This window comes from Belonocnema kinseyi, chromosome 8, assembly GCF_010883055.1.
Source record: "Belonocnema kinseyi isolate 2016_QV_RU_SX_M_011 chromosome 8, B_treatae_v1, whole genome shotgun sequence".
Lineage (NCBI taxonomy): Eukaryota > Metazoa > Arthropoda > Insecta > Hymenoptera > Cynipidae > Belonocnema > Belonocnema kinseyi.
The window spans coordinates 52,573,644-52,589,704 of NC_046664.1; the positions used below are offsets into that span (position 1 = coordinate 52,573,644).

The 16,061-nt window shown below is 28.2% G+C and overlaps 1 protein-coding gene across 1 annotated transcript in view; it reads right to left on the bottom strand.

The window, feature by feature from the left end:
• Positions 1–6,488: 6,488 nt before the first annotated feature.
• LOC117179000 (growth/differentiation factor 8) overlaps positions 6,489–16,061 on the bottom strand; it is a 63,730-nt gene continuing 54,157 nt past the window's right edge. Inside the window, exons 2-3 of the mRNA XM_033370610.1 lie at positions 13,181–13,781; positions 6,489–6,708 (exon numbers count right to left, since the gene is read on the bottom strand). Coding sequence (XP_033226501.1) covers positions 6,489–6,708; positions 13,181–13,781 — 821 coding nt within the window. The remainder of the gene's footprint in view (positions 6,709–13,180; positions 13,782–16,061) is intronic.

Below are 16,061 nucleotides of genomic sequence, written 5' to 3' on the forward strand. Positions count from 1 at the left end.
GGGAGCTCTTCTTAATATTTTGACACCAAAATCATGTCGATACACCTTACCGACTGCGAGTAAAGCCACCCACGCTTTAACTTGACAGACTGTACTTGCTTCATGTTCAAAAAGGAGAGAGGAAAAGTGAAATAAAAATTGAAAAAGGAGAGGGAAGAGAGTAAGAGAGTAAGAGAGAAATGGAGGAGAGAGGATCTATAAATATCTACTATTGGCCATTAATTTCATATCTACATCTTATACAACGTTCCTAAATTAATCGAATAGAAAGATTTGCGCTTTCGCACGCCTAAGTATCGGTTTCCGTTGAAATCTCGCTTTAGATCCTCCGGTCCATTTGTCGATTTTTTTCAGAAGCAAATTCAAATTCGAGATCCTCTTGGATTTCGAGATTCGGCAATTTAATTAAGTTTACGGTTTTTATTATTTACACAACATTTATACCTATCACACACACACATTCACACACTCTCGATTAAGAAAGAAGAAAAACAACGAATTTACTGTACACCGAGATCTGTCGGCCTTCGCGTTCTCGTCCACCGACCGGAAAACTTATTAATAGACAGTTTGGGCTCAGGAGTATAAAATTTTATAAAAATTTTCTACGTGAATTTTTGTGTTTTTATTTATAAAGAGAATATTTTGTGGAGGGATTTTGATCCCTGAGATATACTATGTGAAAATCGAGCCGGTGAGGCGGTAAACGCGACGGCACCTTAAAAATAATACCGTAGCGCTAGGAACTATCATTTTTAAGGATCACATTGGATAATTTTTTCCAGTTTTCCCTGAATAAAGAATCTGATTCTTTTTCTCATTGACGTTGACTTTCAAGGGAAATTGGTCAATTTTGTTGGACCTTTTATTAGAAATAGTTCGTCGCGCTACATTGCTGCGATTCTTGAGCCACTTAGCAGAGCTCATGATTGCTAAAGCTAACATGCGATTAAAAAGGTGAACACAGAGTAATGAAAATTTGTTTTTATATTCTTGTGTTTCTTGTAAAAATTAAATTTTAGTTATTGCATTCTATATATGTATATTTATATTTTGCACTTGAATGAGAACAGTTTGCGTGGAACAGGGTGGTTTCATAAGTAACATATTTTTACTGAAAAAGTTTAGAGAAATTCTAATATATTTTCCATACAAAAAGGGAAATTCTGCAGTTAAATTACATTTGGAAGTATATTCCAAAAAATTTTTAAGAATTGGGTAAATTTATTTTCAATCGCTTTTTAAATTATTTTTCTAAAATTTCTTGGAATTGAGAATTTTTTTGTTGAAAATTTTAAAAATACTCGCAAAAATATATTGGCTACAAGTATTTTCTTGTTTAGGAATAAAACACATTTTTTTGATAATAATACAATAAAATGGCGTAAACTTCATAGTTATAAATAAACAAAAATATCAAAAATTATGTACCGATCTGCTTTTAAGTCTAAAATATATGATCTTTTTCCTCAGGCATTAATAAGAATTCTAACTGATTTTCAAGAATATTGTGATGTATTTAAAATTTCTAATTATTATATTTAAATAATTGATTCTTTCTACAAATGCTTGTAAAATTATATTAAGCTTTTAAACTAAAAAAAAATTTTAATCAGTACCGCTTCCGTTTGATAATACTTTTAACAGATCACATACATAAGACTATGAAAATTTCAGTATGCCAAAAAGTTTAATTTGTATTGACTAAAGTACTATTAGAAAAAATAAAAATTATAGAAATGATTAGAAAATTTTTTAACTTCATATTTAATTACAATGACTTATACAACCGTTAATATAAAATATGTATTTTAATTAGTTTTAATTAATCAGTAATCTGTAATGATAAAAATAGAAAAGTTCATCAAATGAGTGTGGTCCCATACATTTTGCTAGTATTTTTTTTATTATTTATCTATATTTGTTTCTAATTGTTCGATTAACGCGTATCTTTTTTCTCTTCATCTGTTCTATTTCTGACATTTGTTTTATTTATTGTTTTTATTTTTTTGATGTAGGTATTTTTTTTATTTGCTTCTCACTTCATTGTGTTCACCCTAATTGTTGTCAAAACACGCATGTTTCAATTACATAAATTACTATCACAGTTTCGGAACAAAACTACCACTTTCGAGAAAAAAATCTAACCTTGAATACTGCAGTAAAACAGTGCTTTCAACTTGTTATTTGTCACGACATTCAGTGAATTACTCGTCAAAGATAAATGACGTACACGCTAAAGGTTTTTATTTGTACACACCCTGATACACAAGTGGGCTAAAACGCGAAAACGTGTAAACAGTATACTCAAAAAAATGACGCGATAAGTAACAGACCGGGGTAAATAGTAAATACATAAATAAACGTACAATAATACACATTCACGGAATACAGTAGAAAATGCTCAGAACTTTCGTCAAGATATCCCACTATGTACACCAGGATGGTATATATTGGGAAAACGGTACATAGTGGGACGAGTTTTCAAAGGTTTATTAAGGGGCCTTCCAGAAACCATGTTACCAATTATTTCCCCCCTCCCCTTCAACCAATCTTTGAAGACTGTAGTTTCTTATTACCTGGCAATTAATCCAAAATAATTAAAAATATAAAAAGCTTAAGAATTTAAATCGAAATAACTGTCATTTTTTATAAAATAGTTGAACTTATAATCAACAAACGTTTTCTGCCAAAAGACATAAAGTTTTGACTTAAAAAGAGAAAATTGTAGAAAAAAAGTTAATTAACTAGTTGTATTAACAACCAGGTAGTTTAAGTTTTATACAAGTGTCGAATTTTTAAGTAAATAGTTTAATCTTCAAGCCAAAAAAAAGCATTTTGTAGAAGACAGTTGAATTTACAACCAAAAATGATATTGTTTCATTTTCAGTTCGAACATTGAATTTCTATTAGTTAAAATCAACCAAAAAATATCAATTTTTAATTAAATAGTTCAATCCTAAACCAAAAACCTGAATTTCCAACAAAAATATTAATGCTCTACACAAAAAGATATATTTTCAACAAAACAAATGGACTTTCTATCAGCCAGTTCAATTTTTAACTAAACTAGATAAATTTTCTACTTAGATAAATAATCTTCTGCTAAAAATACGAACAATCTACAAAACATTTGAATTTTCAACCACAAATATTCGTTTTTAAGAAAAAAAGTGATTTTAAATCAAGCAGTTTATTTTTCTACTAAATGTTTAATTTCTTGACAAAAAGAGAAAATTATTTACCGAACAGTTGAATTTTCATACCAAAAATATTATTTTTCAAAAAAAGGAAATTTTATATAAAATAATAAAATTTTGAAATAAATACTCTAATTTTGATCCGAATGGTTAAATTTTCAAAAAAAATAGTTGAAATAACAGAAAAAGTTCACTTTTAATCAGTTTCTTTTTTACAACTTATTTAATATTTAAGACAAAATGATGAATTATCTACAAAATAGTTAAAGTTCCAACCCGAAAAAAGTAATAAAATTTTATAAAAAAAAAATTATCTTGCAACAGCAAATTTAATTCACAGCCAAATGATATAATTTTTAACTGAAATTGTGAATACTCAACAGCAATAAATTATTTTTTTACAAATTACTTTAACTTGAGGCCATGTACTTTATTTTTAAACTTGAAAAATAAAATTTCAACCAAAAGAAATTACTTTTTAACCCAGGCGATTAATTTTCTATCATAAAATACGAACTTTCAACAAAATACATAAATTTTGAACGAAGTAGTTTCATTTTTAATTGGAAAAGATTAAATTTAAATTAAAAATATGAATTTTTAAATGGTGATGATAAATATTTGAGAAGAATAAGTTTCTACCAAAAAGTAGTATTTTCAAGTAAATATTTTTAAAAACCTACCAAAAGATCAATTCCCACGAAATAGTTGAATATTTGACGAAAAAATGTTGGAGCCAAAAATGGCATAGTTCAATTTGCAGTTAACTAACTTGTCGTGCCAAAATCAAGTCCCTGAATAAAAAAAGTTTTTCCATGATTTAGGGAATTGAAATAATATAACCAGCATTTTCTTATGATAGAAACATTATTTTTTGTTTTAATAAATTTTTAATTCAGGGAAAATGATTATTTTAAAAAGCTTTTGTTGTTGGATTTTTGTTACTGTCGCTTTTTACCAATTTTTAAAAATGGGTCGAATTTGAATAAATCATAGAGTTTCTTTTCCAGGGAAACATTCCATAGAAATCTACTTTTTCATTATTTTAAATAAGTAAATAATCTTGAAACATATCTATTTGTTGAAAAAAATTGTTTAAAAATTTCAATCATAGAAAAACTTTCTTTCAAAATTGGAAACAGTAGAATTGTAGAGAATGTTATCCGGGAATCATTAGGTCTTTATTTAAATTCATAATTTAAAAAAAATGAGTAAAAGGCACTATCCAGTAAAATTACAGTTACAAAAAAATTATTGAAATCATCATCAGTATTATTATTTCGAATCTTAAAATAACAGGAAAGCTATTTTCTATAGACCTGATTTTCTGCATGACAACTAGCTTAAAATATCAATTTTAAATAAAAATGCAACTTAATTTTGATAAAATAGTAATATTGTCATCCAAATACGCGAACTTAAAAAAAAACGAATTAATTTTTAACACAACAGTTCAAATTTCAACTAATTAGTGGAATCTTCAACCGAACGAGATAAATTTTAAGGCAAAAATATAATAGTAGACATTTCAAAGGCAACAAATAAAACTTTTAAGCGAAATACTTCAATTTTCTTATTTGTTTCTGATAATTCGATTCTTATTTAAGGTCAAAAATGATAAAAAAGTGAAAACGGAAAAGTTCCTTTAAAAAGTATGGAAAGAAATAATTATTTTTAAAAAGGGGTAAAAGGGAATAGAAGAAAGAATGTAAAGTCGATAATACGAAAGTGATTTCCCCCCTCAAATTGGTAACGTATTTTATGAATGGCCACTATTGTACCTCTTCGTTTTTGTAGCCTTTATTTTTTTCCTCATATTTGAGAAGAGAGAAAAGAGCAACTTTTGTGGATAAGAAAAGACCAACTTTTGAGGATAAACAAAGAAAACTTTTGTCCCAGTACGTACCGGTTTCCCATCGTTTACTTGCACGTGTACAGATCGTAACTTCGACTCGATTCGATTTATCGCGGCACCCATACCCACAAGGCACTTCAGTCTATCGATGAAAAGAAAGGTCGATGTGACAAAAAGCGACGACGCGATCCACCCCGTCGATGTGCTTCTTGATTCACAGCTGCGCTTATGCTTGAGGTACTTACAGACAAGTCACTTCCAGTAATTCGCTACTGAAAGAAATCGTGCAGTGAAGAATGTGAATTTCGATAATATGATCATTTCAATATATGATAATTTCGATATGATATTTTCGATATGATACTTTCGATATGATACTTTCAATATGCTAATTTCGAGATGATATATTTGATACGATAATATTTAGATGAAAAGTTGAAGCATCGGCTCAAACAATATTCTGTGAACAGAAATTTTGACTCACCACTTACAAACCTAGCCCTTACGGTGCCTTTCCTCCTGCCAGATTGAGCAAAGTTGCCTATGGCAGCCCGATCCTCTAATTATTCCTTTATGGTCAACAACATTGTTTTAAAAATTTGACAAAGATCTATGCTTATACTGTTAGATGAATTTTTTCCGAATCTGGCAGGAGAAACTCTAAGTTCCAGGCCTCTAAGTACCATGGCAGTTCAGTCCCCTATTTATTCTTGCATGGTTAACAAGATTCTATAAAATTTTGTAAAAGGTCTATGCTCATACGATCAGACGATTTTTGTTTGAATCTAACAGGAGAACCTATAAGTGCCAGGCCTCTAAGTCCCATGGCAGTTCAATCCCGAATTGCTATGAGAAACTTTGACGAATCTGGCGGGAGAAATGTCCAAGCCTTTCGGGGCGGGCTACAAATACAGTTTTTGAAAATAAATTATGTTACAGAGTTTAAGCTGATTTTTTTATCATTACAAGAACGATACCAAGTAAATAAATTACCAATTTTATTTGTAAAAGAAGTTTGACCAATTTCGGGGGAAAAGGGAGAGGGGAAAAGATGACATATCGCGCATGCACCCTGTGTAAAGAATGGTTCCTACTTCCAGGCTTGGAACTTTAGTTGCCGTGGATCCTGTCAGATTCGAAAAACATTCTGAATGGTAGTTCGGTCTCCTTATTGTTCTCTCAAGGTTAACAACATTGTCTTGAGTATTGGAAGAACATTCATTCATAATCTCTAATTATGAAACGATCTTTGAGACAATGCTTCAGTTGATGATGATTTTGACATACGAATTTCTATATATGTAGTAATTTTGGTAATTTGTCAATTCCATGTACAAATTCGATGATTGGCGAATAAGAAATAAATGATTGTTTTGTAAATGAGTGATACAAGACTGTCGTCGTCGCTGTCGTCGAAAAAAGTGATCGAAAGACTATGAGCAGCCACAACGCTCAACTACCATTCCCGGTAACCGTGAAAAAACGATTTGATACTCGTTGTCGAAGTAGAGCATTGTGATTTCTGAGAGCTTCCTTGGCGCACAACATGGTCCCGTGTTGTTTGGAGGCTCGGCTAAGCTGACTATGTGCGTGTTTGGATATGCAGGTAAAAACGCCATGGGGCAGTCCCCAGAACAATAGTTCGCATCGTATCTGCAAAAGATAAACGATTTTTCTCTTTAATTTATTATTTATTACTTGTAGCAAAATCACGCGCGTACAGAGCACGTTAACGTATCTGGATTTGTATTTCCTAACATTCAAAAATTTAAAAGTGGGTGAGAAACTTGGTCATTTGAATAAATAATAATTAACAAGAGGGACTGGATGAATTTTTACGTATTTTTCACCGGTCGTAATCATTTTTTTTAATTCACATTTTTCTTTAAAAAATAAAAGTCAAAAATAAATTTCACATTTTTTAAAGTAACACACTTATTTTTAACGTATTTTAGGCTATAAAGAAAGCTGCGGGGTGTTTTTGCAGAAGCTTAAGACTAAAAAGGAAAATTAAATTTGTTAATATTTAAACCAATTTTTACAAATAAGAAAGTGCAATGTTGATTTTTTATCTTAAGATTTTTAAACAAAAAAGTAAGCTTCCTTTCCAAAAAAACGCCCAACACAAGAATTGGGAAAGCTCCCTTATATTGCAACATTGTTTAACATCGATACAAGAGTATTCTCATTTTTTCCGTCCCCCATGTCATTTTTTCAAAAATTAAATTTTTTATTTTGAAACTTATTTTTCGCGAACAAAAGAATATCTACTCGTTCTATTAAAAATTATTATTAAAAAATCTGTCGATCTTTTGTCGCTGAACAACTTTTGCTTATAAATTTGTTTACCTTCTGTCGTTTTTCAACCAATTTCATTGTTTTAGTGTTAATATTTTTTTTACGATTGAAAGGAAAACTACGCGTCTCATCAAAACATAATAATTTAGAATAAATTTTCAACTATTTTTGGGTGAATATCTTTCTTCTTATAATTTTCTTCCGTCGCTTATGTCGTTTATCCAAGAATTTAATTTGTTTATTTTTCATATTGTCTCTTACGAATAAAACAATAACTGCACGTCCTATAAAAAAGTGATAAATAACAAATTTTCAGATATTTTTCCAACCTCAAAGATCTTGAAGGGTAAAATATAAATTTTAGCTTGAGATAAAACATAAAGAAAAATATTCATTTATACAAAACAGTCAATTTCATTTTTGAAGGCCAATTTTTTTCTTCAAAAATCCTTATGATCATTAGAGAATTTATGACAAATATATCGAAACTGCATAGGATGATACTATTTAATTAACACTAAAAGAGTTTTACAGTTTTTAAAAAATACGAGAACCATGGAAACCCTAGAATTTTCACCAACTCCTTCTTCGTAAATGTTGATGCAAATTTAGAAAACATGACAATATTTTGAATGGAATTTAGAGGAATCGGTTTCATTTCTAAATAAACGCGTTCAATATTAAACGATTTGAAATTAAAAGCGTTTGAAATTTAAAGTTTTTTATCAGAAGCTCTCAAAATTAAAAACATTAATAAGTAAATATTGAAAATTTAACAATTTAACTAGAAAGAAGTTAGAGGTGTATGAGATTTAATTTGAGGGGTTAAAAATTGAACAACTTTCGTCCGAAATGTAAAATCTCGATATTAAATTGTATTGTTTTAATATTGTATTGTTTCATTTTATCATAATTGTATTTTTTATATAAAGAGCGTTCAAAATTGAATAATTTAAAATAAAGGCTTTTGAATTTTAATAATTTTGAATTTAAAGTAATTCAATTTAAGCAATTTGAAATTTAAAAAAAAATTGGTTGTTTTAAAGTCAAAGTTTCTGAAATTGCAGAATTCTTATATTCTTATTAAATAACAAAAATATTATTAATATTACAACTGTTTAGATTAATTGTCTTAATTGTAAGATTAAGCAAAGCATTTTACGTTCAAAAATTCAAAAATTTCAATTATAAATCTATAAAATTAAATTATTTAAAAAAAGCATTAGGAACAACAAATAATGTTGAACCGAAAACATTTCTTGTATAGAGCCTTATAAATTAAATGAATCAAATCTTCATTAAAACTGAAAGCATTTTTTAGTCGCCATGAATTGAGATATGGAAACTATTTTATATTCAAGCCCTTGAAAATTTTAATTATTTTAAGTAAATTCACATCTTTCAATATAATTAATTTTCAAATTGTTAATTACACATATAAAAACTTAATCATTTAAATTTGAATTAAAAATTTTTAACTTATAAAGGGAATGAATTGAAAATTCTGCGGTGAATATAAAAATTAATAAATCTAAAATTGTGCGTTTGAAAGGTTTATTTTTTAAATCTTTAACTAAAAATCAGGCAAATTAAAACGAGTACATTGAAAAAATTTATTGATAATTATTAAGCTTGGAAATCAAAAATGTGAAGCCAGAATACAGAACAATATTTCTATAGAATTATAATTACAATATTTATTTATTTAAGTTTGGAATGTTCAACATTTAAATAAAATAAAAAATACTTAAATATTTTACTAAGTAGCATATCATATAGTATCAAGTAACTTTTAAAGTAATTGGACAGATTTCTCACGTCTTCTTATATTGGAATCTTTTTGGATATGAATTTCATTATATTAAATTTTTTCATCTGATTAACATTTTTGTAATACTACTTAATACGTTAATTATATGTTTCAATAATCTATTCACTTATCAATGGAAGGTAAAACTTTGATAACATATCGTATGGCGGCAGTTCAAATTTGAAAAAAAATTAATTTCTCTATTTTTCAGGGGAAACTGTTCAAACTTAACAATAGTAACAGAAATAAACTTTCACAAATTAGCACTCATGAGATTTCTCACGTATCAAATTTATAATATCGTGCTCAAATAATTATTAAGATTGTTTCAAGGCAATAAATAATGAAATTACAAATTCTTATGCTCCATCGTGGGTAACGTCTCTTGAAAAACTTAATTTCTTCAGTAGAATTTGAGATTTCTTCGATAAAATTAAAGTTATTACAAACCTAGAAATATCTTTTGTCTTTAAGCTTGCACGTTATAAAAACCGAAAACTACCAAAATTATTTTCTGGATTAAAAATTCTAAAACGACCTATAACCACCTAGATCATTTATATATTAGTTTCACCAAAATAACATAAATGATTTTTTCTCAAGATTAAATAATTCAATAATGTTCTTATAGAACTTCGTTTGAAAAATCATGAATCACAAACCAGTGGAGTATCCCGGTTTCAAAACAGCAAATTTAAATAACTAATTTTAAAAAGACCCATAATCATAAGGAAATAAAAAGCTTTATCAAAAGATACTAAACATTTTTTATGAAATCGCAATTAAAATTAACTTCCACAAAAACCTGATTTTTGTGAGCGAACTGAAGAGAATGTTACAGAAAACTGCTATGTGGGAAGCAAGGAAACTTGGAGTTTAAGTAGAAAAGGGTATTCAGGGTCAGACATAAGTAGAAAAGTTAATCTAGTTCAGACAGGCGTATGGAAATTTACAATCATTATGAATTTATCTTAAAATTGTTTTTGGACATTCTGGATCTGATTAATATTTACTGGATGGAAACAAAGATTGCCAAATTTATTGTAGAAGAGAGTGCATAGGATATAGCTGCTAAGATCTGTTATCTCTTGTGTATGTAGGTTATGATATGCAGTAATTTCGATACTATCATAATACGAGTAGAAGGATAGTAATCTCTAATGTATGGACAATCTAAACGATCATATTTGTACGTAACGATCGAGCTATCAAAATTAGCATTTAAATTAAATTAAGATTACCAGATTTCACATTAAAAGATGAAAGGACTTTCAATGAGATAGTAAAATATGAGGTTGTAAAGGTTATTATGAAGAGGTATGAAATTTGAACAGAACGAAGCTAGGTTTCGTGTTTATAAAATTGAAAACAGCTTAGAAAAGAAAAACTTTGGGAAAAATTGAACAAAATTTGAAGGATAACATTTTCTAGCATTTGAAACGAAACTTCACCCAAAAAAATAATCACCCACTAAACTTTTTTGCTCCTTTTTCATGCTGAAGATAGTTTTCAAAATTTGTCAAAAAATTAGGATATGCTTCTGTGTCTATTTTGTTTATTTATATTTCCCTTAGTTATAGCAGAACAACATTTTTTTAACAAAATAGGTAGATTTAACAAATAATGAATATTTAACGGCAAAAATAAATGTTTAAGAAAGTACTTTGACTTCTAACTGTCTAGTTGAATTTCTAACGAAAAAATTTGTTAATTTTAAATAAAAAATAGATGAATTCAATGAAAAAAGATCAAAAAACAATAATTTTCAAAAAAAAGCAATTTTGTTCTTAACGAAAAATGGTTAACAGAAAAGATGAATTTTTAAACAGAAATAAATGACTGCTTTCAAAAAATTAAAAGAAGACAAACCAAGACTTTCTTAGCCTTTTTCGATTTTTTGAATTCTTTTCAATTTTTTTGAATTTCTATGAATTAATTTTACTTTTAATTCGTTAAAATTTCCTTAAAATTCACTAAATTCCCAATTTTTTGTTTTCTCGCATTTTCAATTATTTTGTTTAATTCACACTTGAGACTCTGAAATTCAACTTGAATTCTTATGGATGCTATCAGATTCTCATCTGCGAATTTTTTCACTTCCATTTATCTGAACTTAAAGATATGTTTATGGGATTGAAGAAATTTTGTAATATTCTCTTAAATACCTTTGAATTTTTCTAAATTCACTCCAATTTCGCTAAAATGAATGAAATATTATAAATTATTATTATTTCATCATAATTTCGTAGAAATTCTTTTGAATTATTTTAAATTGTCTTGACTTTTTGAAGTTATCCTGATTTATTTTTCATTTTATCTAATTTTTTTAAATTTTACTTACGTAATTGGATTTTTTTTCACCTTGAAGTCTTTTATAATCATTCTCCATCATTAGGCATTTTACCAAATGCCTTTGAATTTTCTTGAATTTTTCTCAATTTATTCCAAATATAATTCATTTAATATTTTTTATATTATTCTTGATTTTCATTCAATCAACTTGGATTTTTTTATTTCACCCTAAATTTCTAAGAATTTTACTAAATTCTTCTCATTTCGTTTACATTTCTCTGAATTATCTCGAATTTTATTTGATTTGTTAATTTTTTTCAGTTTACTTAAATTCTGTTGAATTTTTTCTGAATTCTGCCCACGGGAATTTTACCTAATTCGATAAATAAATTTCAGTTTAAAAACTTTTTCAGATTATATTCTTTTAAATTCTTATGAATTTCATCCAAGTTTCTTAAACTTCTTCAAAGTTCTCCAAATTCTCTGAAATTTTTATTGAAATTAATTGAATATTATGGATTAAATTTTATTTCCAACTTTATTGCGTTGTTCTCTATTTATTCTAAATTTAATGAAGTGATCAATTTATTTAATATTTGTGAATTGTGTTCAATACACTTGATTTTCTTTTAATTCATCTTGAATTTTGATGCAATTCATCGAATTCTTCTAAACTAAAAGCTCTTTAAATTTCTTTTATTTTTCTTGAATTTGATTAAATTCCTTGTTTTACTTTTTTTTATAACTTCATTTCACTTACATTTTACTGAAATTTCCCAAATTCTGTTCACGCCTAATTTACTCAATTTGATCAAAATAATTAGATACTGAAAATTTGCTCAATTATATTCTCTTGAATTTTTATAAGTTTCATAGAAGTCTCTTGAATTCCCTCAAATTCTTCTAAATTTACTTCAATTTAAGTGTTATCAATCAAATTAATTTTTTCAATTTTTTACAATTATTTGAATTTGTTTGGACTGCAACCTGAATTATTATTAATTTATCAAGAGTTTCTTTAAATTCTTTTCAATTGTTTTTAATTCTCTCAATATTTTTGACTCTCACTGACTTACTGTTAATTGCTTCAAATTCCTTTAATTTAAGTCGAATTTTTCAATTAATTTTTTTGGGTTTTTAATTATTCGGAATTCATTAATATTCACCTGTAACTCTGATCAATTTCATCGAATTCTTTTGAAATCAAAAGAATTCAAAGGAGCATTAAATGTTTTTTACCTCTTTCATATCAATTAGGATGTTGCAGTCCTGAGTATTCTGTTTTTATTTTTATCAAAAATAATTTTCGCAGATCTTTATTGTTTGATCTGCGTCTTCTCGAGTCAAATTGATTGAAGATCATATGAAAATACTTGTGAGCTATATTTCGAAAACAACAAAAATATTAACGATTATATAATCACTATTTTAAATATATATATATATACATATACATAACTAATTTCGAATTTGTGACATAATTACAAAAGCAACTTTGTTACCACTCTCATGACAAAAAAGTGACTCATTACTTCCTATCACTGATCTTTCTGAGAAAAAATAAGAGGCAAAAAGGAACGAGAGGAATGAATCAAGAAAAGAAGGGACGAGAACATGAAGACATCACAAGATGATGATGGAATGAAGAAATTAGTTCCCAGTAGGTATAAATGAATGTAGAAAAAAAGTAATAACGAGATAAAGTGGCTTAAATTGTGATCTTACTTTTTAGGTGCAATTATCCAATCCCAGCCGAATTTCTCAAAATCGACTGTGAGCTTGTAACGACAGCACCTGGTTTCTTGACTCGCTTCGTCGCAATTGAGTCCTACGTTCCTCTTGATCCTGCCGCCTCTCCTGGAATCGAGTTCCTGCGTCTGAACTTCCAGGTAGGGCGCGTTCTCCGCGGCAGGATTGGTTTCGACCGGTTTGTAGTTCCTCCTGTGATTGCCGCCTCCTCCTCCGATTTTCAAGGCCACTCCAAGGTTATCCCTGGGGTGCTTGAACCACTCGGCGACCATGCGTCTGAGTTCGATGGTGACCCATTTGCCGCTTCCGCCGATTGGTCTCGAGTGTTTGGTCGTTAGGGGCGGTCCCAGTAGTGGACCACCTGACTCTGTCGCACCTCGGAGGATTCTTTGGAGGGTTATCGTCACTGGAGCATGACTATCCAAGTCTACTTCCGACTCGCAGTCTTCTCTCGGTTCCGTGGTACCGTAAATCCACAACGAGAGCTCCGCCCTCGTCACTCGATGCTGAACTACCTTATCCGAAAATTTGAAGTACAATACATCCAGGCTACCCTTCGAATGCCTTAGCCTCTGGTCTGAAATCAGAAAAGAAAATTACATTTTTGGGGGTGATTGATTTCTTGATTATATTTTAAACGTGTAAGAGAAAAAAATCCTTGAAGTTGTACACATTTTTTTAGCCTAAAGGAATGATTTACTTTTATTTGGAATAAAATTGTTATCGAACAAATTAAACTTTTTCAAAATGCACATTTTGTTTTTATGGTTGTATATTAATATAGTTGTGTACTTCATGGTTGTATGTTTTTTAAAATATAAACAGATTATAATAAAAAGTAACGTATTTTCATATGGAATGAACATCAGCCTAATATTGAATACTATGACATCCACTATATTTACTACTATATAATAGTATCAATGAAACGTAAGGCACGCAAATAAAAAATTTAATATAATTTTTAAAATGCCCGTAAGCAAACTACCAAAAAATTTATTTAAAAAAATTAAACAAAATTTGTCATATAACTAACCTTATAAAGACTTATAAATATTTTAGTAATTAAATATAAAAATTAAGTAAAAATACTCCTATAATTTTAATTTTTACATAAAACTGTTCGTGGGATGGCACGTAACCATATTCAGTAAAAAAGTTATTAAATGCAATGTTAACCAACAGTAACCAAATAATTGATTAAAATTTCTTTATTTCATAGTGATTACATAAAAAAATTAAATTTTAAAAGTAAGGGACATATGATTTTTTTAATTTCAATTTTAAACATGTTCGTAGAAAGCCGTATGACCATTAACAATCAAAAAATCCTATTTACCTAAATTTTGCAGAATACCCGATATGCAGAAATATCACAATCTTCTAAGATTTCTCGTAAAATAATTATAGTTTCAATTATTTTTATTTAGTAAACCAATTATATTTGTGAGGATACTATAATCATAAATTGTAATAAATGAGAATTGAGTATTCTGTCATGTCCAAGAGGAATGCCAGAAACGATAATCTATTGATGGATAGTGGTCTCAAAATTGTGCCCTTACTGCGGTCTGATAAAAAAATTAATTACAGCTAATTGAATAATTTCCTCATTTTTTGTGTATAGAAATAGTCAATGGCATGTATAAGTTTAAATGATATAAAATAATTTTTATTTTTTTTTTCAAACTGATGGAGTTCAACGCTGTTGAATTGTTTTCCTACCTACTGGATGGTGGTATCCTCTAGACTTTTGTCAAATAAATAACTATTTCAGATAATAAATTATTAGTAAAAAAGATCAAATTTTATAACATAAGATTCTTTTGTATATTAAAAAATTCTTCAAATATTATCATGATGTTCCCCTGTTTCAATAAATACTATCGATATTAATAACAAAGTTTCCTAGATCCTAATTTATAAAATATGCAAAGAATGGCCATTCGAATGATGTGTACTTAATAAAAAAAACATTTATTTAACAACTGTTTATCTAAATACTCGTTTATTTTTTCCCTTAAAGCTTTTCCTTTTATTTCGAACAAAAGTCGTAAATTTCATTCAAATTTAAAGTTTGGAAAAATATAAAGACATCTTTAGTTCCGAGTTAGAAAATCGAGAAAGAATTTCTTTTCTCTTAAATTAAATTTTTAATTTTAATTGTGTTGAATGGGCAAATGTCAAGTTTCGAGAAAATGAATGGTGATTATTTTTTATTATTCAAAGTAAAAGAAAAATATTTCTGTAAGTATATATTGGCAAAACATCCCATTTTCGAAAAAATGTTGGATGTTTCCTTTTTGAATGCCATTGTTGATCTCTTTAATTCCTAGATGATATAATTGATCTATTTTGAGGAAGAATATGAACTATTATTGAACGCTAACACTAAATAAAAGTAATGTTTGTTTTTAAACTCTAGGAAGTCTCCGACTAAATTTTGGATTTATACTTTGAAGAGGTTGATTTAAATTATGGCAAAAAATCTTATAATTCATAAAGATTATTATACGTGAGAAAGTGAGCCGTCAATTCTATTGATCATTATTACAGTTACATACAAAGTAAAACGAAAGCTATTACTCGCCAACGCGGAAGTTATTTTGCCCAACACATAGTGGTATATTGTAAATGATAAGTTGAGAAAGCAGCATTCATACTTGAGTCAGTGTTTATAAACGCTCTACAAGTGTATTCCAAAAGTAAGATTTACTACACTTTTGCATCGATATAAAAGAATATTTACGAATAATTGCATAACACACATTCTAATTCAGCAAGGAAAATATTTCACAAAATACGCTAATAAGTTACGCGGAATTAATTTCCAATACTGTACAGCACTTGTACAGTA